Here is a 25665-nt window from a genome sequence, read left to right as displayed (position 1 = left end):
TGTAACCCTTATCTTTTCTCTCGGTTCTCGCAAAGCGATAAGAGTTAATGATATTTGATGGTCTTTAATTCTGTGTATTTGTTGTTTTATCGTGTCCGCTTAATGTTCCCTTGCCAAGCAGGTCGTTTATCGCTGTATGGTTTTCTGATACACCTTTCCAGTAATAGGCTTTCACATTAAGTTGCCTGTTCCTGAGGAAACCTTAAGTTTCGTATGGTTGAGGTGGCAAAAAAAAAAGCCTTAGCCCTACAATTGAGACACTGAAGCCATGTGCCTTTTGAGGCGCCATTCATTCAGACCCTCTGAAATCCCAACACTGGAGTGAAACTGAGCTCATCCTCCCTTCCAGAAGCAAAGTGGAACCGATTAGTATAGTTATGGTGCTGGACCTTTGAAGAGATGTAGGACTAGACGTCGAGCTGGCTGTTGGAGGCGTTCTAATAAAAGAACCCCCAAATCATTGTGTGAGTGGGAAAGATCCGTGTACCTTTCTGTTAATTTACTGCAATCTAGGAAAACGAGGGAAGGCAGGACAAATATAAATCCTCTTTTTCCCTGTAGAAAAACAGGGAAGTCCTGTTAACAGGGAAAGGGAGCTTCTGCTATGGAATTGTGGCCTCCCAATTTTTTTGGCTGCATATGGCTATCTGCAAAAAGAACACCTTTTCAGCATGCATCCCCAGTATGTTTATTGATTTATCAGTTATATACAGGTACTACTGTGTATCGTACGTTATATGATCAAAAACATACTTTGAATATACAACATACTCAAACCCAGAAATTAAGAAGGGATCAGAAAAAGATGAAATAAGCATTATTTAAAAATATTATGTATCAGTGTTAAGAAAAATATTTTCCTCCCACACCTCAGTGGATTATCTTGCATGTGTGACCCACTTCAGCAGCTGCTGCTCCAGAGCACTTAGGGTTCATAATTTGTCAGGACTACTCTCTTCTAAGCAAGTAGAAGCTGGGAGTTATGTCGGTGCCAGTGCCGCTTAAAGGAAAACTTTTTAATTGGTTCACAATTATTGCCTTTTTTAGCAGGTAAAGTCTTGTTAGATTTTTGAAAGCGTTGTTCTTTTCTGTGGAAAGTAAGTTCTCTAGGTGGACTAAGCTTGAGTAAGGCCACTTGGTGTCTGATGGGCACAGTAGTTTGGGGGAACCGTACTCTAACAAGTTTATGTATATTACGGTGAAGGAATTATTCTTAATTTCATAAGAATATGTACATAACTGGCTGTTGAAAACAGGGAATTTGTTTTCGTGACCTGTTGGGTTTGTGGGTTTTTTGTGGCTTGTTGTTTTTTTAAAAAAATCCAGGCCATATGTGTAGGGACACAAACTGATATTTGAAGATACTAGTTAAATGATGTTCTATCTTTTTTTGTTTTCTTACATACCTATGTTATATGTTTGTTAGAAGTGATGAAGTACTTGGCATTTCTAAAACTGTACCAGTTGCTAGTAAATACTGTAACTTTAGAGTCCAGGAAGTTGAGAAAATATTTTTTTCTGTCCTTAGAAATCTGGCGCATGTCTCAAAACAGAAGTTGAGATTACTAATTCTGAGGAGATCTAGACTTAGAAATGGCTAAAGCAGAATATCCAGATTAGTCTTGAAATTCTCAGTTAGCTCTTGTATAGGATACTAGCAGTTTTCAAAATAGAAAACCTGAAGATATGTGATCTGACCCCACCATCTTGATTGTAAATTGAATGTGTTTTTCCTGTGGTTGCTCATGGTGGGGCATGGAGGGTACCTTTATGGCTCGGAAAAGGGAGAAGAGAATCATGTTTCTTACAATAATGTTTTCTTTAGCACCTGAGGTTAGGGTTCAGCTCTTTTATATGTACCTGTTAGGAGGTGACTAACAAATTCTGCTTTGCCATAAAGAAATCAAGAGGAGAGAGATTCTTACTGTCTTCCAGTGTTTGTTCTTGTAGTACATCTTCCCTTGACAAGCCCAGGCTTTCTGTGTCTGCTGGACAGGGACCGTGCAGAGAACTGAGAAGATGTGCTGATCTCCCTGGCGCTGCTAGATTTCTTAATGAGAGCAGTGACTGTGAACTATATTTTTGCTTTGTACTCCCATCATGAAGTTATACTTGGTATCAGAGCACAGGAGTTGGGAAAATTGTAAACTGGTGTGTTCAAGTTAACTTTGTAAGCTTTCTTTGTGAATGCATATCTGTTCACTGTATTTAAATAAAGGGTCAGTATCAAAGTGTGCCGAGTTAGCTAGGTGTATCTTCTCACATGCCAAAGCAAACTCAGCTTTCCATGGGAAGTGCTTCTCGTTGATTAAATAGGATTTGTTTGGGGGCCAGTTCTTTGATGAGATTTTTTTTAAGTCTTGTGGCATGTGCTGTGAGAAACTGTTAGATATTAGAGCACAGGTCAAGAGCCTGCACTTATAATGGGGATACTGTTCTGATGATGGTCTGTGGAGGAGAAGGGTAACTCAAGGGAACATGCATGTACTGTTTTGAGGACAGCAGGTGAATGAAGAACAGTTGTCTTCTGATTTGTTAGTTGTTCATGTGCCCTAATAAAATGCCCTTTCTATCTATAACTTGATTGCCTTTGGCAATTTGCCAAAACTATGTTGCTTCTTGTTTTCCATTAAGCTTTTCAAATGTTTTTACTCAAATGATTTCCCTTAGAAAGAGGAAGGGAATATTTCTTCCGTACACAGGAACTGTTAAACTTCAGTTTCTTCTAAGATGTGAATAGTGGTAGATAAAAACACTTTGACAGTAAGTGTTCTAGGTATGAATTTACTAGGGACAGTCTGTTTTCAGAAACCACTATTATTTTCCCCAGTGGGTTTGTTCATGAGAGGAGTTAAGGCTAGTTGCTGTCTATTTAAAATACGTGGTGCAAGTGGTAACTGAAACCTTTATTACTTATGTAGGTCAGCCTCCATTGCAAGATCTGCAATGTTTACTGTCTTGTATTGTTGTCTGACTGCACAACTGGCTTGTTCCTGCACCAGTGGCATCAGTAGTGCAGTGTTAGTAAAAACTAATGGCTGCCATCTGAGCTAGGTGTGGTCTGATACTAGTCTAGTTGTTTTGCCTCAATACTCTAGATTTGAGTTTGTACATACACTGCCAGTGTTACTCCCAGTGGGACAGGTCAGGTGATAAGCAATTGAAAACAAACGAGTCTTGTAATAATTTCTTCTATAATGGGCTTGTTGGGAGGTCTGTTAAAGTTTTTTGTATGCAAGTTAAACCCACAGAGGTTTAGTTCTTATTAAAGGAGTAGCTTGCATTGTTCATACCTATCTATTAGGGACAAACCTGAGATTGACCTTCTATTTCTGAAGGCCTGCTTAATAACAGTTTGATAAGGACAGCTTTTGGTGAATTGCAGCTACAGCTGGTTTTGAATGACACTGTTTATCTGGGAGAAATCTCCATTCTGTGTTACAGGAGAACAAAACCAATTACAGTGGAATAACTGAATACTTCTAAGGTATAAATTTATTAGGATATCTTCCTTGTTCCATGACCATACTCTTGCAAATGCTGATGCACTTCAAAGAAAACTTGCCTGTCAGAAATTACATTAAGAACGTTACTGACTAGATATATTTATTTTTTTAGTCGTAAATATGTTAAATGGAAGCTGTGCAAAGTTGTCTTCAAAAAGGCTTGTTAATGATTATGATCCCATTCCCCTTTGCAGGAGACTAGGGCAATATCTGACTTGGGCTGACTGATTTCAGTCTTTTGGACCATACCTCCTAGATGGGATACAACGAATAACATTTATCTTACACGTCACTGTTTCTGAAATTCTTAGGACTTGTATTGTTTGTGCTATTTCTTCAGGTAAAAAGGAATCTGTAAGACTTTGGAATATGTCTTTTGGGCATTATGGCTGGGATAAGTAATGAGTTGAGCAGCCAACACCCTTAGCCTGTAGTTCAGAAAATGCTGTGATAGCATGAAAATGGGAAGAGTTGTTTTAGTCAAAAGACTTGAGTGGCATAAACTTTCACACAGTTTTATCATCAGGAACATCAGAAAATGAGGATAGTGAAAGTGTCATTTGTTAATTGAGTTCAAGAGACTTAAGATCGACAGATCTTATTTCTCAATGCTTCTTCATTTTTTTTCTTCTGCTAAATAGTGCAGAACACAGAGGATTTCTTGGCAATTTAGTGGATACCAGGGGAAAGTCTACTTTTGTTTTATTGTTGTGTCCAAATATGAAAAGATAAATTCATAGCTTTAATTATACAGTGGTGTCTGAGGGATTGTTTGCAGCCAAAAGAAACTCTCAACAGTGTTCTTAATTGCTTTTCAAAATATGTCATTTCTAGAACTTGCTAGGACTCTGAAGTGGTAGTGTATATGATTTGTGCTTTCTGCTTGGGGGCGTAATTCTGAAGGAGCTTGAGCCAGTGAATCTTTGCTGCTGTTGTCTGCTGATGCTAGCTACTCATGCATGTTTTTGGCAAACTGTTTCAAAGAGCTTATGAGATTAGAACTCTTTTGTCTAGCTGGTAAATTAGTTCAGGGACTTTGACAAGTTGAAAACCAGTCTGCATGAACGCTAGTGTATGTGTAGGGGAGGAGAGTGTGGCTGGTTGTCAAGAAGACAAAGATGGGGAAGTGGTAAGGCCCATGGTTTAACTGTAACATAGAACTGTAAGATATCGAGGGGGTACCCAACCTTAGGTGCTCTGGATCCACACTGATAATGATAAACAGTTCCTGAAAGGCCAATTCTGTTCCTTTTCTTCATCCTGATGCTTATCTGATTATGCAGCAGTTGAGAGAGGATGTTACTGTCAGGAAGGGGCATTGCTTTGGTTCCACTTTAGCCCACTAAACCAGCTTGCTGCTTTTGTGTGCACCACTTCTGGCTCAGGAGAAACAGACATGCGGTTTGTGGGAGGAATAGGGCAATCCCCTGGTGCCACTAGCTGTGATGTGCAGCTGACCTGCACTGGGTAGCTAGTTACCCAGATGGCACAACTGCTGCCTTGTTTGGCCTCTTGATGGGGTGGATCTCCCAGCAAGTGCAGGGAATGAGAGAAAAGACATGGTTGATTTTTTTTTAAAAGTAGGCTTAATGGATGACTAAGGAATATTTTTTTATTATTTTGTGGGATCTAAATGTGAACCTAAGCCTGCAGTACGGTTGTTTGCTGTGGTTGGATGAGTTCTCAGACGGTCTTAACCAAATGATGGTTAAGCAGATCTGACTTAGCTGTGTCTGTTCCATAGTTCCTTTTATTTCAGGTAAGTGGTATGACATGAATTAGGTCTTTCTGTGAATATTTGTTGTTGTTACTTAAGAAAGAAGCAATTTGTTTCTCCTGAAATTCCCTAGGCTGTTGTTCCAAAGTCTTAGACAACACCACACCATCCTATGTCTAACTTTGGAGTAGTTCGCTGAAAACTAGTAATTGACAAAGCATCAGTAATACAAATGAACTTGGGGGGGGGGAGAGGACTGTCTGTCATTTGTGTAAGAATAGGCTAAGTAATAATCTTAACCTTATGACTCCAGGGGCATAGTTATATGTTGATCAAAGGTTGATTTTTCTGGTGTAATATGGTTAGTGTCCCATGCTAGTGTTCAAAATACGCTGTCGCTGATGGTATGTAGAAAGAGAAAGCATCGGTCTCCATAATTGGAAAAGCAGTGCAGAGCTGTGGCAAAACAAGTTCTGGTAATAGTGTGAGAGTGTACAACAGGGAAAACAGATCAATGCCAAGCCAAGTACTGTAAACAGTAAACTGTGAATCTTCTTTCACACTTCTAACTGGAGTTTGCTAACATCATGTTTCAGCCAAGAAGTCTGGGGGGCAAGGGGGGATGTTTCCAGTACCGGATAAATAGCAGACAAAGGTAAGGGAAGGCTTGGTGTATGTTTTAGTTTTAAGTTGTTCTGTTGGGATTTTTTTATTTAAACTGACATTCTAAACCTTTTGCCTTCATATAGTGCTCCTCTCATGTCCCACTACTCCACAGCTTACTTAAAGAATAAGCATAATCTTCCTTGATTGTGTTTTCACTTACCCAGTGCATAGACAAAGACATCTTCTGATAGCTAAGAATAAAAAACTTAAGACTCACTGAAGAAAGGTATTCCATGTAAATCTACTCTATCTTCAAATACACAAGCATCTTGTTGGAATATCTCATGAATCACAAAATCTATACAATTTCTAGAGCAGATGAGTCTCCAAAAGTCCTGAACTATATAGGCATTATATATATATAAACATGTATATGTATATAAAAATATTTTATATATATTTATATATACATATATAAATATATTATATATATATATGCTTTTGTTTCTCCTTCAGAATGTATTTCTTAATGAGCAGGTTTTACATTAGTTCTTGCTGCTTGGATTTGGATGTTTGTGATTGTCTCAACAAAGGAGGGCTCTAAAGCAGGAGCTGGAGGTTCATGATTCAAAACAGAGTACCAAAACAGTGATGAACTGGGAGAAATTTGGAAGACTTAGTGAAGGCAGTGTGACACTGGAAGATTTGTTGTTTGAGTTTAAACTTTGCCAATGCAAAATCAAATAATGACCGCAGAAAAAAAGATGTAGTTATGTAAAAAATATGACACAGCAGGTTTTTTCAAACCTGACATCTAGTCCATTACTGTTGCAGGTAACCATACTCAAGTCTTTAGGATCAGATTTCTGGCTTGGGATGCATTTACCACAGTATGCTTTAGCTGGTATTGCACATGACTCATGCTAACACTTAAATGAAATAGAGATAACCAATATTTGACTAAATCCTTACTGTTTCGGGATGTGGGAAGCATGACAGAATAGATTTCAACTACTCTTCTGCTGAGTTAAGATAAGAATGTGTATTTGCTGCAATTCATATAAGATAGGATGACCCAGTGTAATAAGTATCCCTTGTTAGAACAAATGAATTGGAATTTGTGGAATTCAATTTCTGTTTCCAGACTTATGGGAAAGAATCTCAGGTTTTATCAGGAGGCAAAATGTTTAGCTTTAGATTTGAAAGAAAAAAAGCCCCGAAATGTCAAGTCAGCTTATGAGTGAATCCTAATTTTTTTCTGGTAATCATATTTCATCCCACTTATGACTGTTTTGGGGCCTTCAGTTACTGGAAGAGTTTCAAACCTTCTTAATTTCTGACACCACTAGAATTTTAGTGAGAGAGCTGAATCTCAGGTTATAGGAATGTAAGTTGCTATCTGTTGGCTGTGCAGCTTGTGTCTCTTTTTCTTCTGCCAGCTGCAATGTTTGCTGGATCGTTTGCTGAGCCATTTCACCCTTTAATCTGGCATAAACTAATTTGATAAATGAACCAAAAGCTCTTCTGTTTCTTTAGCATGCTGAAACACATGACTTGTCCAGTGAACAGAAGTGCCAGGCTGCAGATGATGCTGTATGAGTAGTTAGTAGTTAAATAGGCTTAGACTGCCATAAAACTATAGCCTTAGGCAGTGGAGAGCTATTGTCTGCACCTTCTAGCACCTGGTTTATCTTCTTGAGGGCCGATGACCTTTCTGAATGCTTTTCTTGATGTCATGTTAAAATTATAGTGGAATGAGTCCAAAAAGTTATCTTTTATGATTTCGAGTGGCGCATATAGCTTAATACAACCATTTACCATGTGTGGAAGCAGGAGTTTCCATGTGCATTCTTTTTTAATAAGCTCTGGTATTTATTTGAGCCCTCCGAGTAATTTCAATTATGTATCTGAGCTGGTGTGAGTTACCCAGCTTCCCCTTTTCCCTGCCATTCTCCCTAAGGGGAGTGTTAGAGCAGCTCTGTGAAAAATCCAGTAAACTGGAGAAAGGTGAAGGGACCAAGACCACCTCCTCTCTGTGGCAGCAAGCTACTACTCTGTAACCTATCCTTAAATCTAGGTAGTATTAAAATATGCAGAGCTTGAGAGAGGCCTGAAAATTGCATTCATCTAATGCTTGACTTAGCCACCAGTATTTTGCCAGTTTCCCATTCTGCTTCATCAGTTGACAATACCACATAAATCATTTTGTGACATCAGGATTCTGTAAACTGTTAACTAGCACCAGGCACTTAACTGGAACGTGGAAGTGAAAGTAATTTTTTTTTTTTAAACTCAGGGTATAGGAAAAAGAAAGGCAGAAAAAGCTTCTGAATCATACTAGTTTGATCCTTGGCTTTTTAAACGTCAACTTAAAGTCACAAATAGTGCCTGATTCATCCTGCTTTCTGAACTTTGATGTCTTTGAACAGAATCGCATCAGTTTAAAAATTTTTGATTACTGAGGGAGAGGTAATGTGACAACTGCTTTTTCAATAGTTGTAGTTTACTAACCTGGCTTATGTTTTTGTTTTTAAAGTTCCCATTTAAACTAGTATACCTCAGGACAGGTGTAGGCTGGGAAAGGCCTCCTTGCAAGCACTGACATGAAGAGGGGTTGGAGGTGACTGGATAATCCAGCTGTGAACATTAGCATTTAGTGAAGCTCGGAGCCAGCTAAAACTTAGGTATAAGAACAGAATCTAACAGGCAAAGTACTAATGCATGTCTTCTGCAGCTGGCACTGCCACAGCTACTTTTGGAATTCGGAAAGGGTTGCTAGCACACTGGAGAAAGACCAGACTCTGAAAATGAGTTAAGAACATTTTTTTCAGTCCTAAAAATGAATGTGGGTGCTGCATTTTTTTTAACTTCTTGAAGGGATATGTTTATCAAATAACTTGATTGGAGTTCATCGATGTAGGCTTATAGGGTCTAGTCTGTAAAAGCATAACAAAATCTACTGAACAACAGAGAGTTGTACAAATGTACTGTGTGTGTAACTACCATGTGGGACAGCTGATGCAGTTACACTTCTCTTACTGTCTTTAAAACAAGACTGGGTAACCATTATATAGCTTTGAATTCCATTTTGTGTTTCTTTTTTTAACAGAAGATAGTTGGCTGATGCTAAAATGGGGCAGTCTGGGTGATCACGGTCATCCCCTCTAGCCTGTGCATGTGGGTATACAGTGGTTTTACAGAGAAGTTTTTTTAGTTCTAGCCCAGGAAACTTTCTTTAGAAAGTACAGAAATCTTGCAAGTATTTTTATTGGATTAGCCAAAGCAGTCCTTGTTTTGACATAAGATTTGATTGTTCATCTGTTTACATTTGGATATAAAAATCTATAGAATTAATAACTGCATTTTAAATTTAGACTGGGAGACTTTATATGAGTTGTTTTGAATGAGTACTGATACGGAAATCATCCTAATATCAAAGATATTTTCCTTACTTGAAAAAAAACTTTTCTGTTAATATCGTCTTGACCTTATAAAAACTTAAAATTCATTACAATACGAAAAAATGTGAATTCCATTATAGATGGCTTACTTGCATTTTCTCTATAGTAAAATGCTTTAAATGTTTTGGGTTTGTTTTAGGTAAATTACTTGCATAATTTTATTTCAACTTGTAAAAACATGTATTCTGTCCCAATGCCATTTAAACAATGTATTTCTCAAGGGAATTACAGAAAAGACGTTTATCAGATAGGTTTTCAAAACATGAAAAAAAAAAATCAAGAAAATTTCCAGCATGATCCTGCATTGCTGTTATGTGGAAGAGTGTTGTAAATATTCACACACACACACACACAAAGAGTTTAAATTTTTATAGTGAGGAAAAGTGGGAAGACAGCAGATTTCAAATGCATAGTAAAGGCTAGAAGCTTAGAAAAATAAAATCTAGCTTTTACCTCAGTGTCTCTGTATTATAGACTTCTGGTAATTATGTTTAGAAAAACTTTTGTTCTTTATTGATACACAATTCTTTATTCTTAGTTCTGAGATCGGTAATGTTTGTCAGGTAAGTGTCTACTTTAATTGACTTTTTATGGAGACATTTAAATAATGCTATATAAATGTAGGAACTTACTGGTCTGTAGCTGTCTTACATGGTTGGGTGTTTTTCCTTCAAGCTGGTGTGAATGTGGATCAGTGACTGGCCAACAAACAGAAGACTGGGCAAGTGATGAGGCAGCATTATGATAATGCAGACTTGCAGTAATACATTAACCAAAAGTTACCATGAAAAAGGTACGCTAGTCTGTCACATGCAGATAAATTTTACTCAAATGAGTTGTGAGTTTACAATAGGCAATGTTTCTATCATACCTCTACTTTTGACACTTGTGTCTCTGGTTCTGAACTTGTTCGGTAGCATCTCACTGCCGGCAGTGTATTTGTGTACCACTGTAATTAAAGATACAGACGTTTGAGCGATTGGAGGTTTTGCAGATCAGAGAAACTAGTTTCATGACATTTGCTGTGACTTTCTACTGCTAAATAACTTAGTGCTTAAAAGGTAAATGAAATGCAAAGTAATCACCCCAAAGAAGCTAGGCAGTACATCAGCAAAAACAGACAAGGAAGTAGAATGGCAGTTTATTTGAAGGAATAGGGAAAAAATTATATAGGTAAAATAGTTGACAAATCAATTGATTTTTGGATGTTGAACATATTGGAAGGGTTGCAAGTGTATTGTGTTAAATCCTGCAGTGACAAACCATGATTTGTAACTGCCTTTGAAAAACTCAAAGACTTAAGAGAAGCTTGTTGAAACTTGTAAGGACATGGTGCCATGTGGGAAGAAGATGATGGAGTTGGAAGATACTGTATCAGTGAGAGGATGTGAAGAGTTTGCTAAGATTTAATTTTTAAAGCCATAGTGAGAAATTAAGGCATCAGGTGTCAGTATGCATTGTAAAACTGAATTTGTCTCTGTAAGTGATGTCTCTATAATCACTAGCTGAAGCTAACATGCCTCTAGACTTCAATTTACAATTACGTGACCACTTTAACGTTACAGTATGGTCAAGCAGCTGATTGTTGAAGGAATAAAGAGACCTGAATATTCCCTGTGTTCTTTCTTCCAGTGAGTTCGCTGGCAACTTTTTCATTTGCCTCTGCCTCTGATATTTGTGACCATTCTCTCATGCAGATAGAGGTACCGTCAAACGTAATGGCTCCCAACCTCACTTGTGGCAACAGTCACTCTTAAGTCTGAACTGCTGTGGTAAGGAGGAAGTACTTGGTTATTCAGGTAGTTGCATGTCACTGTGAAGATGGTTGCATGATACTAGCAGCGTTAGTGTTAGTTCATGAACCTTAATCTAGCTTTGGCACAGAATGTCTCTTCAGTTTTTGGTATAGTGGAGAAACTATTTCTTTTCAAATTTAAACCCCTGTTGTTGTGCAAATAATATATCCTCTGTGAGACTAGAAATGAGAACTTGTCTTTTGCTTATATGCAATGAAGAGCTTAATGTTACAGTATTTTCTTGGTCCCTCAGTTGTCTGTTCCTATAATCTTGTGAAAGTGTATGCAGTTCATTTTGCTGTATCCTCTACTTGAAGGACAGAATATATTGAACAAGTGGACTGGTTAGTGGAGTGGCAAGCACAGCAGCCCAAAGCTAAGCTTTTAATTTGGAAAAAAAAAAGGAAAAAAACCTGCTTAAAACTGCTACTGAATTAAACCTACTTGAAATCAGTGAAAGTTGGGTTCTGTGTAGTGAGCGTAACACATTAAGCCCTCTCTGAAATGACAACTGCTGTTTTTCGGAGTTTATTTAAGTGGTTTGAATTGGGGTAAATACTGCTTGTACTGAGAGTTGAGAGTGAATCTGTGTAGGGGCAGCGTAATACTGGAAGTACATTTCTAGCCTCAGTAATTGGAGAGAAGATCCTGGATTCCTTGCTAAAGTTGCTCTCAATAGTTTTTTCTGGTTAATAGATGAAAAAAGTGAAAACTCTCCATCCCTGTTCTGGTGGTAAAGCAAAGAATTGTCTTTTAATTCTTCTGTTCCTCAAGCCTTGTTAGGACTGGGAGAGGTGACGTCTAAATACACATCTCGTCCTGTGGCCTTTTTAAGGGATTTTTTTCAACTGCTTTTATGTCCTGCCTTCTATTCATCATGTCTCTGTCCTGAGAATAAACAGTGCTTATTTCTTCAGCTGTTGGTAGCCTTCCTAACAAAAAACAAAACAAAAAAAAGCAGTGAGGGTGTTTACTGGTTTAATTCTTCGTTGACCAGATGCTTTGAGCCAGATAGTCTACCGTGGTCGTGTCTGCCATAAAGGTGACCTTCAGTTTGGTTTTCAGTAGGTGTTGGAATGAGATGACCTCCAGCAGTCCCTTCTAGTCTAAATCGGTCTTTGAGTCATTAATGTGAATGATACAAGAGATGTATTTCTTGATTTATGGAAGTGTGATTAATTCAGTATAGAAGAAAATGCAGGCTTCCATCATGTTGGCTTCTTTTTCTTCACAACTGGGCAGGAATAGCCAATGAAGAAAATGTGGTAACTAGACATGTGCCTTTCTCATTAATGCTTTGCTGGGTGTATCTTAGCCCACAAAACTGGTTGGAATCTGTAGTGGTTTTATATGGTTGGAAGATATTTACATATAAAATGTGTGATTATCAGGTGACATTAGGAAATGTTATGAGAAAGTAATTTTAAATAGGAATACAAACAAATTCATGGCGATTAATACATGGGTATTTGAGTAGAGGAAAATTTCAGTGTGAAGTGGGTGAATGTTTCTGCTTCTTAATTTAATGACTAGTGGTAAATGAAACATACCTCAGTTGTCTAAAAAATACAAATTTTACAAGCTGAAATTACAAACAGTTTTTCTTAATCAGCTTGATTAATTGATATAGTTTCATATAATAGGCTGCTTCTTTCAGTTGTCTTTTACATGCTAAACTTGAAGAGCTATGCATATAATGCTAGTGATAATAAGTAGCGTCTGGTGCAGTAGTGCTCTGGTCTTTCAGGGCTATTTTCATGTTGCAACCTGTTCTTCGAGGTTTGCTCATTGCAAAAGGAAGCAATAGGAGGTGACTAGCTGGTTTTGAAAACTGTAGGCATTGCTGAAGAATCAGTGTGTGTTACTTAGGGCAGTGAGGTAAGGGTTTACTTAAGGGTTTCTTCTGGAGTGGGTATTCTGTCACGATACAAACAAAACTCAATTGAGGTGTGAACTGGACCTGCTGGATTCTTTTTAGTGAGTTTACCATGGAGCTTTGGAATGCCAAGGGCGTATTTTGCCTACAGTTACACATAGGTGACCCTTTCCTAGAGGTCAGGAAACAGTTCCATGGTGGGAATTAGCTGTTTTGGGAAACTGTTGAAGACCAGGAAAGCCAACCTTTCATTGATCTAATAAATGTTCTATCTCAGGAAGTCTGTATGCTCAAATATGATTGTTAAAGTTTTCATAAAAGCTGAATACTTTATGCTTTTAAAAATGCAGTGTTTAAAAAGCAATGTCCATACTTTTTTGCCCTTGTTCTGGGAGATGTGGGGAGGAGCAAAATACCGATTGAGTGCTTTTTCAGAGGAACCTTTTTTAAAATAAAAAGGAGTGCTGATGACTGAAAAGGCAGTGGTCTTGATTGAAAAGCCCCTGATTTAACTTTTAGGATTAAACGTAAAAGTAATCCATGCACATACCTCTAACAGGCTGCAAAAGGTAACCAAGGAAAGCAAGTATGCTGAATTTGCAGCACTGTGATTGCACTTCTGTTATAATATGTTTAGGCTCCACAAATGAAAAAAGGCAGAGTATTGCCTAAACTCTTGTTTTCTACCAGTTTGCTTTGTCTGTTTCTGATCAAGGCAATTACTTTTGGATTATGAGTTTATACTGAAGTGAAACCTGTGTTGTAGCCCTTCTGAAAATACAAATATTTTTGTGTTTTCCCACTATTTAATGCTGTGTAAACCAGAGTGTTACTGACCTGTTGTCAAGGATCATGAAGACTTTAGCTCTTACTTCTCTTTGCAGTAAGAATTGTGCAATGTGTATTCAAGTCAGATTCTTGCGATGACTTCTAGATGTCAGAAACCAAGCAATGACTAAGTTAGTTGAGCTGTCCAAAATAAAAGGGTTAAGATTGGTAGAATTTTAAAGACTGTTTCTAAAGTTTGGTTGTAATCTTAGTGACTTCCTATATGACCTTCTTTAAAGCAGCTATGCATCTTTACCCATATATAGGGGTGTTGGGATAATATTTATGCTTTAGCTCAGAGCAACCATATTTACTTAATGAATATATATATTAAATGAAATAATCAAAAGGAAATGTAAAAGCAGTATAAATGTTTGCTAAATACGGTAAATACTCAAACCTGAATGCCAAATGTCTTTGAGAACATTTATAACTAAACATGAATTAGGAATCATTTCATATGTAGGTGCTTGAGTTATGTGCAAGACCTCGATCCTTGTGTCTGGTCAGTGTTCAGTCTATCTGAAAAGATTTACATTCTCTTTAGGACTAAATTTATTGTGTATGTAGGTCACCTCTGTTTTGCAGAGCTTGTGCACGTTTCCATCTGCAGTTCCTTGTTTCCAGCATGTGAGAAGCAGCTGTGGAAGAGGGAAGTTGGAGGAGCAGGATTATAGGTCTTAGCCACATTCTTCCCAGGTTCTTGTTTGCTGTTTGGCTCCAAGCTCTAGGCATGATGCTTTACTCCTAGTCACTATTTTCCCCTGGATTCTTTTGACTTTTTCCCTATGATATGACAGGATAGGCACAAAGGAGAGATTGCAGCATCGGTAAGGAAGACGGTGGGAAGAGGTTAACCACTGTCCTCAACAGCAATTTGTTCAAGTGGTGTGGGGATCAGATGAGATACTGCAAATGTTTATGTATTGTTTTGAGCACTCAGCCTAGGGTGTTTAGGCATGCTCCTGGCATGAGTTCTTTCTTCTTAATCCTATTTCAGCTGAAAAATTATTTTCATAATATATGCCACAGATGTTCCAGAAATGTGCTCTCTGCCTGCCCCTTCCCATATGTCTCACATCTCTGGATGTCTGACTTAGTGCTTAAAATTGGGGAGCAGTCAGGCCACTGCAGTAGGCTATGCCACTGGTTTTTTTTACCTTGTTTTCCATTCATGATGCTATAAATAGTATAATTTCCTGTTGCCTTTGGTGGCTGAAAATGAGGATAGGTAAAGCTTTGCTCTAGCTTGTCTACATTCATGCTGATATAAGTTCTTCTACGGAGCTGTAGAAGTATTTGGGTTATTGTATGATTTTAAAATTTCTGTGTGCTTTCCCTTTTGGTGGTGAGAGGGGAGTCTTGGTATGTGTCTAGTAAGAGCATATAGTTTCAGTCTTTTCAAATTTCCCGAAATTTTTTCATTTGTATTTTGGGTATAGTCTTTCCCTGTAGCATTTATCTTGGCACATTTCATCTGTGGCCTCAGACAACTTTAAAATCTTGGTAGCACTGGTCAGAGGAGCTGTCTGCTGTTCCAGGAGCTTTGGCAGGATTGTGCTGTCATTTCTGGTTTTTTTCATGAATTCAGACAAGGTTTTGTAGGCCGTGTTCACTGATACCGTGATACTTGCTTGAACCTCATGTCTGTTCTTTTGTGCTTGTTTTCCTTATTTGTTTTTCCATCAGTCTGAGGTCTATACAATTTTTATCCTTTGATGCCAATGATATGCATGTGAAATGATCCCAAATCAAAGACTGTTAGAAGAGCCTTGGCTGAAAAGGGGTTTTGGTGCACTTCATCCAATATACATCCAAACTTTCATTTCTGATAGGTATTAATCCATTACTGGAGAGCTTTAAGAACAAGTTAGAAGCGAACAGTCCAACTCAGATCACCACTACTTTTGCTATTAGAAAGTATTTGCTAGTATCGGTTCTGATGATCTTTAAAGGGGAAAAAAAATAGCAGAACAGAGTGACTGTTTATATACCTGTTACTTTGCACAATGAAGACTAGCTAAAAATTGTGATTTCTTTTAAATGCCAGATTTTTTGATTGCTCAAACTCATTTGTTTTGTGTTGGAATAGTGCAAGGCAACAGCAAGATAATGAGACCAAAAATATATGGAAGCTGGCATGCCATATTTTTTCTAAAGATGGGTCTTTTCTGCAAACAGAAGTTTGCAGAAGCAGAATTAGTTGCCTGTTTTGTGTGAGATGCTTCCCACACTTCATTTCCTTTAACCTTTGTCCCTGTACCCATACCAGTGCATGTAAAATATCCAGTTCCATGCTGTCTTTGTGGCTCTTGAGGTCAAAGTAGATGCTTTTGTGTTGGGTCATGAAGCCTGTGGTGAGTCATTCTTTCAAGTATATACTTGATGCCCTTTTCAGTGTATTCTCACATCTAAAGCATTCAACCTCATTCTGTAAAATAGTAATAACTTGTTTTACTGGATGTGTGCAAGAGAAATTCCAGTCTCTATTCTTCTGTGGCAGCAGCTAGTTTCCTCTCCCAGAGTTAAGTGAGCTAGGAGTATATGCTCTGCTTTCCTGGCAACTTTTGTGATGAGCAAGGCTTAGAGAGCAAAAGTGCTAAAATGGCTTTAAAACAACTTTTAGGTCTCAGCAGGTATATCTACTTTTCAACTATTTGCTTCAAATATGTAACTTCTCATTTCACTGGCCAGTCACTATCAGGATTCCCTGACACTGAGTTATGTCTAGTTCAGAATACTTGTTTGGTATTTTAAATCAAAGTAGTCCTCAAGTGTTAATTACTACTGTTTCTTATTTCATTTGCATGATGCTGGTAAATGTTAGAGCTGGGCAAACACAATAAAAAACTTCTGTTCATTTATATTATTTAATGAACTGCTTTGCTTATGGCATTTTCATTTTTGCATTCCACAAAGAGTGAAATGGTGAAGTCTTATGACATAAATGATCAGAGGAACCGAACTTCAATTTTGAAGGAAAGTAACCATTTACTTCCTGATGGGGAAGCTAACAGGATCTGGTGAAGTCTTGGATGATACATGGTTACTGTGGTTTCAGAGAAGTGTCTGTGCTCCAGGCATGGTTTGTGTCTGTTACATAGTTGATGGTTTTTGTTTTTTTAATGAGGTGTCCTTTTTGCCTTGTTAGTGTAGAAGTAGCTATTGGAAAACTTTGTCCTGTGAAATATGAGGTCTTCATATGCTAGAGAAATGTTCAAATGACAGAGCACTTGAAGAGGTAGACTAAATTGCCTATAGTAACTGGAAATTCAGAGGGGTGGTTTATGGGCAAATTACAAAAGCAAGTGCCATCCCTGGTAATCAAACACTGGGCTTACATTAGGTGGAGTGATAATTAAAATAAAAAGTTCTCAAGATTTATTGCAATACTTATTTTTGTCATCTGGATGGTTTGTATCTTCTCATGTGAGACCTGTTAACACAAGGATTAAATTAATTTTGCAGAGTTGTGTATGTTAGTGGTATTATTTTAAATGGCAACTGGTACTGTCATTTAGAAAGTTAGAATAAAATGAACCAACCTAATCCATAGATGCTTAATAACTGCCATGAAGGGCTGGATAACAAAGCCTTCTCTATGGGTACCTGTACCACAGTTACTGATTTTAGTACTTGGAGGTGGGTAGCACAACTCATTGTACAGTCACCTCATTGTGGGCTTTTGTTTTCCTTTGAGTGAGCTAAAAAGCTTGTTTATTGCTGATGCAAAATTTTCTTTCATGTATTTGAATGGAGAGGGAATTCACTGTGGAGCTATTCTTACTCTTGTCTGCAGAGTTGAGTGTATACCTTTCCTGTGTGAATAAGGGCTTAAATTTCAGAAAACAGGAGGATTTTATATACATGAGATATCTTGTATGTGCTCCATCCTAATGCATTTATATAAATAAGAGTAGAATATAGGGTTGAACACTTGTGTTTTTAAAAAATAGGTTTTTTGCAGATTTTTGGCAGCTGTTACTGTTGTTTAAGTATTAATAGCTTTGTTGGCATTTGCCACAAGGATCCAGACAAACTAAGCATAAAACTAAGCTTTACATCTTTCCCTTCTTTCCTTAAGTTGTTTGGAAATGCAGTGGAACTCTGGAATTTTTTTCTTGCAGCTTTTTATCTGGTCACTAGTGTTTCTTTGTTTTTACTGGCAAGAAGTAAAAACAAAAGCATTGGGCTGTTCTCTGGTATATACTTACTGGTCTGACAGAAAAACCTTCATCCCATTAAGTTTGGCTTTCAATTTTTATAGTCACAAAGACCTTTGTCTAATGAGTTGCCTGTAGGGAAAAAGTAAAATCTGATTTTTGCAGTCAATGTTGTTCAATCATATGTTTCTCCTCTGGCTTGATGGAAGAAAATGCTGCTGTGGAGAGAATCTGAACTTCTGACAGCTCCAAAAGCATTGTGGTTTTAATTGGAGATGTTCTTGCTTCAGTTATCTTTCTGATATTCTGGCTACATGTGGACAGACGGAGGAAATGATGATCCTATGGGGTTTTTTTCTCAGTAAGTCTTCTGAGTTTAAATTACTTACACTATGAAGATCTTGGATTCTGGTGCTTAGATAAGGAGTACTGTGGTTCTTCTGTGACGTAGCAGAAGATCATTTATTTTTAATCTGTTAACCTCTGAATGGTAAAGTTTGGAGCTATTCTGGCAAAGAAGGATGAGAGACTTCAGGAGTAGGAAGTATGGGAGAAAAATCTTCCACTCAGCACTAACATTTCTGAAACTAGAGTTAGCAATGAGGCAGCTGAAATTCCTGTGGTGTTTTATAGTCAGGCTGTAAGTCAGATTTCTGATGCTGACTTCATATTTAAATATGCTTAACTGTAATAGATATGTATTTATAACCTTACCTTTTAATTGGATGGATAAATAGTTTAGTAGTTCTTGATTATTTTTTTTTTCTTAAGATCATCTGATATGATGTAGTTATAGAAAAGGCAGTGTTGCTAAGGACTCTTTTCACCTTTTTTTTCAGTGTTCAGGCCCATCTTAAGATTTCATGTGGCCTTGGGATGGATGAGTAAGAAGTCAGTCTGCATTTAGCAGTGACTTCCTGCATGACCAGACCTGTGCAGACACTGTAGAGTCCAGCCTCATTTCAATATGTTGTGAATCACTTCACACAAGCAAACCAAGTTACATTTTGTGGAAACAATGAACTTTTTGGAGAATGTCCAGTAATTGCTTTGGGTCTGGAAGAGGCTCTTTCTTGATCTGTGAGCCATGAGACAACAGTGTACAGTGTTAAGAGAAGAATTGCTGTTTGTAGCTTGCGTTGTTGTAACAGTTTGGCCATGAACATGTTCTACTCTTGACTCTACTAGTCTCTGAAAAATAACAATGCAAATGTGCTACATTGAGGTGGTCTGCTAGATGAAATTGTGTCATTGCACATTGTAAATTATCTGATTATTTGAAGAAAAGGTTGACTGTGACAAATTTTACCCTCCACCTATTACATGCATAAAAGGCTCTTAAAACTTGGGCTTTCAATTACACATCACCCATGTGTATAGGTCTTGCTGCCCTATAATAGCAGCAGTAACATTGCAAACATAGGAATGATATTACAGAAAAGTCAGTCGTTCTGTTTAGCTCCTATCACGGGTTTGTTCTCACCCTCGTTTTACAACTACCTTCTTTTAACCTTTTCGTTCTACTGTACAGATGTGACTAGAAGTTGGGTCATGGTGTCTTTCAGCCTACCCAAAATACAAGTCAGCTACTTCATCTTTCCCACTAGAATAATGTTACAATTGCATGGCACTGCCCACAAAAGTTAATTTGAAAAGAAATTAAGAAAGTTTATTTAAACTATACTCCTGGTTTTGAAAGGTATTTGATTACTGTTTGATTCTTCCCTTTGTGTGTAGTAGTAGTACTTAGATCTTTATGCTGTATAAGTTTTTTTTTTCATTTCCCAAATCATACTGTAAAACTGTGTTGGCACACTCTGTAGTATTAAGTATGATTTCTCAATGAATGCAGCTGAAGCATCCAACTAGAAGATTTAAACTGAAAGTTACAGAATACTGTTGTAGATTTCCTGCTCTATGAAGCTTTTGTTTTCCCTGAGAGATGAGGGAAGGCAGAGAAAGAGAAGCATATATTAAGCCAAATTTTGGGTGGCTTAGGGTAATATAGAATCTTCTTTAGGCTCATGAAGAGGTTATGTTAGTATATGTGCCTAATGGCTCTTTGGAAATCTTACCAATGTTTAAACACTGACAGCATGGAACGGTAGGAAACATGTTCTTCACTGGTGTTTTTCTTGGCCTTGGACTTTTGCACACATAATGCTGCTTTGTTCTCTGAAGCTCCAGCTTGCACTCGTCCTCCTTGATCCTTATACTTGGGGGTTTTTGCTGTTGTTTGTTTATCCTTTTTAAATACTGGTTGGTAGTGCACCCCAAACCAGACATCCAAAAACTGTTCCAGCCTCTGTACATCAGGTTGTTACTGCTGTTCCACAACTGACCACTGTTATGCTGGATGTAGGAAATACAAGGGAAAAAAAACCCAAACCTAAATCTCAAGTTCCTGTGGAGTCTGCCCTTGGGAGTAAAAGCAGTGCACAGGAAAGCCTGGAGTATTTGCAAATAAGGTTAAGTCAGAAAAATGTGTTGCTGACTGTATTGGCTTGTCTCTAGTAGTGAGAGGTGTATGTCTGCTGCTGGCATTCTTAGAACAGTGTTTCTGGTGGAGCAGTATTGTGCTTAAAATTGAAGCAGAATCATTATGGAAACTCGAAGTGGTGTTAAGATTGAGCGTTACACTTCGGTTTGGCTGTAATCTTTGCCTCACCTTACAGAAGTTATAAAGGGAGTATAATTGAGTCCATGCAGGATCTTCCCGGACTGATCTATCCCAAAGTAAATCACAGTTCCTCAAGCACTTTATCAAATGCTGCTGATAATAAAAAAACCTGCTTAGCTGGTTGCTTTCTTGAACAAGTACAACTAGTTGTGTAGTACAGTGAACTCAGAGCTGCTTTAGTTTGAATTGGTTTTATTTGAACATGATGCTTCCTTACGTTGCATTGTAGTGCTTGTAAAGGTTTAGAGTTTAACAGCACTTTCACTTTTATTTTGGTAGTAATAGTTAAAAAATGAAAATAGGATATATCTGTTAGCCATTGAAAAACTAAGTGTACATTGGTTTTTGTGCCTTGAATTTAATCAAATGTGTCTTACTAAATGCTTTAGCCAGAGCTTAAATTGACAACACTGCACAAATATTAATCTGGATGGGACTTGCCAACTGTCCTTTTCAATTCCTGTGAATTCTGTAAAGGCTCAAGTTTGAAAAGCAGCAATTCTGTTCCTTCCCCATTACTGTTCTCTTCCTCAGATTTTTGGTTTGTTCATTTTGTTATGGTCCTGAAATGAACATGTAGCTCCACAGTGGGGTTGAAACTAGTAGATAGCAACTTTAGAACAAAGACATGGGACAGTTATCCATGAGAAATGTGACTGAGACTTGGGTGGGTTCCCATCTGTACTCATTGAGCTTTTGAGGGAACTGTCTTATTTTCTTGCTTTCTGGAATAGATTAGAAGGCATAATAAATTCATTGATGTTAAATTTTCTTTAGGGTGTGGCTCAGTATCAACTGAAAGAGTTAGTATCTAAAGCATATGGGTTAAATAAGAAAAAATAAAATTAAAGAATGAAGTGTGTGTTCTCCCAGCTTCCTGTGTTTGTGTTCTGTTTGTATGTTGTTAAGGTTGATGTCCGGCTGCCTCCCCACAGTTTGAAAGTAAGCTTAGACTCTGTTGCTGCTGACTAGGTCCAGATGTGAACAGACATATGGGGACCTGGTGAAAAGGTCACAGTGGGCATGAGGGACAGACTTGGTAATGGTATGTTCAGATGCAGAGGATATGTATTCTTTTAAGGCATGTGTGGGAATGCTGAGTGCAAGTATACTGGTGTGGTGAGGCTGAGGAGAGGTCCTTGACCCCAGGAAGGCTGCTGGAGGTGCCTGGATAACAAAGCAAGCTATTTTATTTTTTCAGACATGCATAAAGCTTTTCATATATATGAATAAATAAATAATTTGCAAGGGTTTAGTCTGATTGCTGAAGCTTCCTTTTTTGAAGATATTAATTTAAAGATTTTGACTGACAAAACTAAAAGATTGTGCAACATAAAGCAAACTTCCTTATTCTTTCACCTGACAACTGCATGAAGCAATTTGTTGTATATTTAGTAGCTGTGCTTAAACAGCTTTCTGGGCATCATTGAAGAGCACGTTCTTCAAATCAGTTGAATTTTCATGTTTCCTTGTAATACATGATGCCCCAAGCTTGATGTAGATTCTTTTCTGTGTGTATTGTTCGCACTTCCTTATTGAAGAGTTAAAATCCTGTATGTTCCATCATACTATCTCATTGCTTTTCCTAAAAGCATTGTATTATTTGAGCTTTCTTCTTTTTTATGTCAGAGATTCTAGTATTTGAAAGAAAGCATAACATAGAGTTGCGGTTCAGGGAACTGCCGATGTTGCTTGGAAGTGACCTTTGGAGGTCATCTTAGTCTAGACTCCCACTTAAAGGAGGACTGTTGCCAACACTAGGTTAGGTCAGTTACAGCTTTGTGTAACTGAGCATTTAAGATCTGCAAGGATAGATGCCGCCACCACCACTTCCCTGGTAACCTCTTGGTGTCCCATATGAACGTGCAAATGCCTACATAACTACTGAGAGTTTGGTTCTGTCATCTTTGCTACTTCCATCAGGTAGCTTGAGGCACCTGTTGGATTTGCCCTTAGCCTTCTTTGCCAGACTGATCAAGCCCAGTTTCCTCAACATCTCTTTATCAGGTCAGGTGCTTTAGGTCCCTGACCATCTTGACAGCCCTTGCTGGACAGTCTCCAGCTTTGCCACATCTCTGTTGAGGCTGAGCCCCCTAAACTATACTCAGTTTGTGGTTTATAATGATAGAGTAGGAATTAGATTTCTTCATTCCTGGTTGAGACTCTCCTATATATGATAAAGGCTGTTTGCTAGAGGTCAATGTCTGTACCACCTAGAAGCAGTCTGCCTAGCTCTATTTTCTAGATAAGGAATCAGAATGATTCTTCAGGGTGATCTAAGTATCTCTACAGCTGGAAAAGCATAAGAGAAAAGGGTGAATGTCATCTGAAAAGTGAGAGAAGGTAACTACTTTCTTGGACTTCCTGTCTGTATAGGAAAGATAGTCGTCTTTGGAAACTGAATGTAACATCGTGGTGGAAATTAGATCAACACAATGCCTGTTTCATGGAGATCTTCAACTGATCTGCTGTGAGCATTAACTGAACAAATTGGAGACTTGCCAGAGATTAATTTATCAGCTAACATCTGTAGCACCTTATGAAGGTATGGAGCTGTTGCTAAAGGGTGTAGATATTCTTATGTTTTCAAAGGGAGGCACGAAATGAATAGAGCAGAGCTCATGATCTCAAAACAGAATGTCAGGTAGATTACACTCTTGGTTCCTGAGAATAGCCTTTTGAGTCCTTTGACCAGTTCTAACCAAATACAGCTGTGGGATAAATGTCTCACACACCCAAAGTCCTTTGAGTAGGAGCAGAGTGCTCACCTGTTTGGGTGGTCTGCTGTATTCACTGGTTTGTTTGCACAAGTTTCACATCGTATCAGATGTAGTACTTGTAGTAGGGATCTGCAGGTGATATAAGATGCAAGAAATGGTGTTATTACTTTTGTTTGTATAAAACCTTTACTTATGGAACTGGGGTGGGGTGTGGGAAAACACATACGATGTTAAAAACAAGAAGTAGGATTTTGTGTCTCGAATCATTTTGATTTCACTGCTGAGCAGAAGGCATACCAATCCAGGAGAAAGCAGCACAAGTTTATAACTCACATCAGTCCCTCCAAACACTAGCTGCAAGGGATAGCAATACTGAGGTTGAATATCTGGTACCTCATCAAAGGTGACTTTTAAACTGAAGGAATAGAAAATTAACTGGTATGGCCCTTCAAAATGGGCTGAAACTGCAACTCATAATCATAGGGTGAGTTTCTTTTTGTTTGGGGAAATTTTTTTCCCCTACAACAAAACAGTCCAGTATCTTAGTAAGAAATGGGATGAATTAATTTAATTCTTCTTTGGATTTCTTATCTCACATCAAATTCCTATGGCAGCCTACAAGGATACAAAAGAAAGCAATTCTAACTTGGGAACAGTTCGTATTGAATGAGAAGTATGTTGTGCCTCAAACTGCTTGCTTCTGTAACTGTTGTATGTGAGTTGAAGCTTAAAATAATATCTAACACTGCTGTTTTCTGTACTTGGCTGTAATACTCAACTATGTACATAGATAAATTGTGAAAATACGGACAAGGAATATAAAATACAATCTTAATTTGAAACTTAATTTGAGACTTAGTTTCCATTTTCTTTTGGGATCAACAAAGAAACCTCTGTGGTGAAGGGTGCATGGTGAAGGATGAACAGGAACATGGATTGGAAGAGTGGCATTTATGTACCTGTGTGCTGAGTATGAGAATGAAAATTTCTCTCTCAAGGGATAAAATAGAATGCTACAGCATGATTTCCAGCATCACTGTGGCACTGGCATAGGGCTCAGTTAAGAGGGAAACTCTGAACTGAAGCATCATTTATGATCTTTGTTCTCTGACCTTGAGCACAGCTGCCTATAGGGTTGGTCCTCAGGCCAGTCTGGTATGACAGGCTGATTCGTTTATAGGTTTAAAATGTTGTGATGTTTAAACTGAAGTGCTGCTGAAGGGAAACAATAAGATTATTAACATATTTTTTTTTTAAACCAGAGGTATGGAGAACTTGGTGGTTGGCTCCAACCTTCCTCCACTTTTTACTGATGAAGATGGATCTAAGGAAGGTAGTGAAATTACTGTAACTGGGTAAGCAACTACTTCTTTTTAACCTGTAGCTGATAGATACAATCTCTGGACTTGCCAGGGAAACTGTTTCAGTGGGAAGAGGGCATTTAAAGAGATTTAAAACAAACAAACAAACCCAACAAAAATAAATCCTACAACACTCCCTTGGCCTTGATAGAACGTCACAGGACTGTATTTAGAAGAAACCAGGACTCTTCTGAACTGATGGAAATGATCACAAACTTTTGTTGAATGTTTCTTATCTTTTTAAGTTTGCTTCACTGGGATTTTAAAGACAGACAGCGTGATGGGGGCAGAGAGTAAGGGTGTTACAGTCGTCCATGCTACATAAATTATTTCTATTAAAAATACACTGTTCATCACTGATTTCTGAAAATCGCTGAGAAACTGATGTCTGTCATTTTTGTCAGACTGACTCTGCTTTTACAGACTGAAACAGTGGCTTCTTTTAAAATCACAATTGAGAAATAAGTTGTCTTTCAGGACAGAACTGTAACAGTGATTCTAAGAAACTGTATTATTCCATTTTTCTTTTTGACACGTACCAAATATAATTAACTTACAGAAATGTGTATGCTTTGTTCCTTTTGTTCTTCTCTAACTGTTAGTAATATGAACTCAATCTGGTATCTGAAAGTCAGGAACAGATCTCTCCAGCCCTTGTATCTTTACTAGTAATTATGTCACAATAGCTGATTAGTGAGTAATAAAAATAAACTGTTCTCTCTATTTAAAGACAACTTTTTCCGTAGGCATTCAGCTAACAATTCTGTTAATATATTCTGATTTTTATATAGCTGTATTCTACGTTAACAGGAACAATTATTTTAAATATTTAAAATCTGGTGTGCATGTAAGCAGCTGTAGATCTGAGTAAATTAAGAAAGATTTGAAGCATACACTGCTGTTGTAGTAATTTTCATGAATGTAACTGGGCAAGGCCAAGTAATCTTTAGC

General features: G+C 37.8%; 1 protein-coding gene across 8 annotated transcripts in view; it reads left to right on the top strand.

Annotated features, from left to right (window-relative positions):
• Window positions 1–25665, top strand: part of HMG20A (high mobility group 20A) — a 43758-nt gene that overhangs the window by 658 nt on the left and 17435 nt on the right. For 4 of the 8 annotated variants that reach the window (XM_056346136.1, XM_056346135.1, XM_056346134.1 and 1 more), the window contains exons 2-3: window positions 23010–23178; window positions 24616–24708. In XM_056346136.1, coding sequence (XP_056202111.1) covers window positions 24620–24708 — 89 coding nt within the window. In that variant the 5' untranslated portion in view covers window positions 23010–23178; window positions 24616–24619. Of the gene's footprint in view, window positions 1–5819; window positions 5879–23009; window positions 23179–24615; window positions 24709–25665 lie in introns of all 8 variants that reach the window. The other 4 variants (XM_056346138.1, XM_056346139.1, XM_056346133.1 and 1 more) reach the window with 2 other exon arrangements.

Source organism: Falco biarmicus, chromosome 7 (genome assembly GCF_023638135.1).
Source record: "Falco biarmicus isolate bFalBia1 chromosome 7, bFalBia1.pri, whole genome shotgun sequence".
Classification (NCBI taxonomy): domain Eukaryota; kingdom Metazoa; phylum Chordata; class Aves; order Falconiformes; family Falconidae; genus Falco; species Falco biarmicus.
This window is presented reverse-complemented; position numbering and strand designations above follow the sequence as displayed.